The sequence below is a fragment of the Alligator sinensis genome, unplaced genomic scaffold (genome assembly GCF_000455745.1).
Source record: "Alligator sinensis unplaced genomic scaffold, ASM45574v1 scaffold1060_1, whole genome shotgun sequence".
Lineage (NCBI taxonomy): Eukaryota > Metazoa > Chordata > Crocodylia > Alligatoridae > Alligator > Alligator sinensis.
In genome coordinates this window covers 19832-22007 of record NW_005842907.1, presented here as the reverse complement: position 1 = coordinate 22007, position 2176 = coordinate 19832, and the positions used below count along the sequence as shown (strand labels likewise).

The window sequence follows — 2176 nt, the reverse complement described above, 5'->3', positions numbered from 1 at the left end:
CGCTTGTGTCTTCCCCCCCCCCCCCGCAGGCTGGTGTAGCTCCCCCGCAACTTCTGCCCCCGGCTGCTTTTCCCTCCCTTAGCTTTTATGGCTCCACAGTAGCCAATCAGACCCCCTGGGTTTGCAATGAGGGCTCTGGTTACAGTTCAAATCCTCCAGTAACAAGCATGCATTGTGCACAGCATACCTTCCGTCTGAAAAAAGCTATTGCACTCTGCAAACTTCTTGCTGCCTTTCTTGCAACATTCTTAGGCACGGGTCACCAACTCAGCTTGCAGCCAAGCAAGCCTTTGCAGCTGTTACACTTACATGGATCTGAATGATGAGGAACGGGTGGTCTTGTTCAGTGATCAGGAAGGGAGGGACTGAGGCAGGGTGGCACTGAAGAGATGTTTTTAGCCATGTCGAATTTGAACTAAATTCTGGAGAGCCACGAAGAGGTGATGGTGGTTGTTGTTAATAAGTGATTCGGTCTTACACCCGTGCCCTCCAGAAGGCCCAGCACGGCTTCCAGTAGATGAGAACAGCAGCAGCCTTATACTAGCGGTACCGCCTCATGCAGGGCTCTGATGGAAAGAGAAGCTGCCAGGGTATTTAACACGGCTCCCCATGCTGGGAGCTGCGCAGTGCTGTATTGCCTGGGGCGATTCTGTTTCCCCTCCTCTGCAGAGCCTGTGCCATGCATCACCCCGCTCTGGGGGGCTGGTGGCAGTGTGGCCCTGAGGTTTTGTGTTCCTGGGGCAGTCTCTACGTTCCCTCCAACACAGGGTGGTACTCGTACCTGGCCTTTTGATTTGGGGGGGGGGCAGTGAGACTGAAACGTCTCAAAAGTTTCCCAAAACTGTCTGTGTTGGGGTGCTGTAGCAGTTAAAATGCTGCTGATGCCCAGAGAGGTACAGGAGGAGGTGCGACCTGGCAAACTACGGAAAGGATTAGCAGAGGGGAAGGAGGAGCAGAATGGGGAAAGAAAGGATCTGGGAAGATTGATGGGCTGGGCTGGGCTGGGCTGGGAGCCATTTGAGTAAAGTGGGAAGAAGAACTAGGGTGGGGAAGGAAGATCAGGCAAGGAGCTGGGGGAGTAACTGGCATGGAGCGGGAAAGCGTCCTATGCGCATCTGATGTAAAAAGGGTTTCTTGGTTGTAGCTGTGTTGGTCTAAGGACATAGGTAGGAAAGGTTCTTCGGGTAGATGTGATGTCTTTTATTAGACCAACTAAATAGTTGGAAAACATGTTCTTTGCAAGCTTTTGGGCACAGATGCCCTTCTTCAGGCATAGGGAGACTGCTGGTGTTAATGCCTGAAGAAGGGCGTTAGTGCCTGAAAGCTTGCAAAGAACAATTTTTCCAATTGTTTAGTTGGTCTAATAAAAGATATCACATCTACCCAAAAAACCTTTGCCCTCTGATGTAAAAATGCTCTCACCAAGGAGCTGCAGCCTTGACAGTCAGGAGATGCCCCAAACTAGGCTGCAGGGTCAAGCACTGAAGAGTCTTTCAAGGGAGCTTTGTCTGTGCTACTCTGCTGCTTGTTTGAGATCCTGCTGTCCCATTGTCTGTTCCTTTCAGAGGGCAAGTGCGTGATTTCGCTGTCATGGTATTAAGGCTTAATGTTTTGGAAACCACTGTCCGTGCAACGAGAAGTGGGAAGGGACTCTGTTGTGATGGAAAAGAAACCAGAAGATACAGCTCTTAACAAAGCGCACATGCTCGTTGCCTGCGGTGCAGGGGTTTTGGCAGCCACCCACAGACGGATGTTGCAGGTTTGAAATGCATCAGTTGTTTGGAATTTGGATTCCTGGCTCGGCCGCTCCTCCCCGCCTTCGCCCACACGTTGAGCGCGGGCCGCATCTGCAGAGGAGAGCCTGCCCGGGCCGGGACTGCGCTCCTAGGTCGGTGTTTTGAGTCCGCGGGTCCCGGCTGCAGTGGCCGCCCCGGCGCCCTGTGGCTGGTCTCCTCCCCAGCCTTGCTGCCCCTACAGCCGCGTGCACTGCCCACCTCGCGGCGTGCCCGCAGACCGGGGCTGCGCGGCGGGGAAGTATTTTCTGTGGGTGTTTACACCCCTGTCACGTTCCGGCTGGCTCGGAGGTCTCCCCGTCCAGCGCCGCGGGGTCGTAGAAGGTCCGGGTCGCGGGGCTCCGGCGGTGCCGCCCCGGGCGTGAGCCGGCCCCCTTGTGCCG

At 54.9% G+C, this 2176-nt stretch overlaps 1 protein-coding gene across 2 annotated transcripts in view; it reads left to right on the top strand.

The window, feature by feature from the left end:
• Positions 1-1361: 1361 nt before the first annotated feature.
• Positions 1362-2176, top strand: part of LOC102386219 (carbohydrate sulfotransferase 6) — a 5515-nt gene continuing 4700 nt past the window's right edge. The window contains exon 1 of one of the 2 annotated variants that reach the window (XM_025192257.1): positions 1362-1759. In XM_025192257.1, coding sequence (XP_025048042.1) covers positions 1607-1759 — 153 coding nt within the window. In that variant the 5' untranslated portion in view covers positions 1362-1606. Of the gene's footprint in view, positions 1889-2176 lie in introns of both variants that reach the window. The other variant, XM_006036004.3, reaches the window with a different exon arrangement.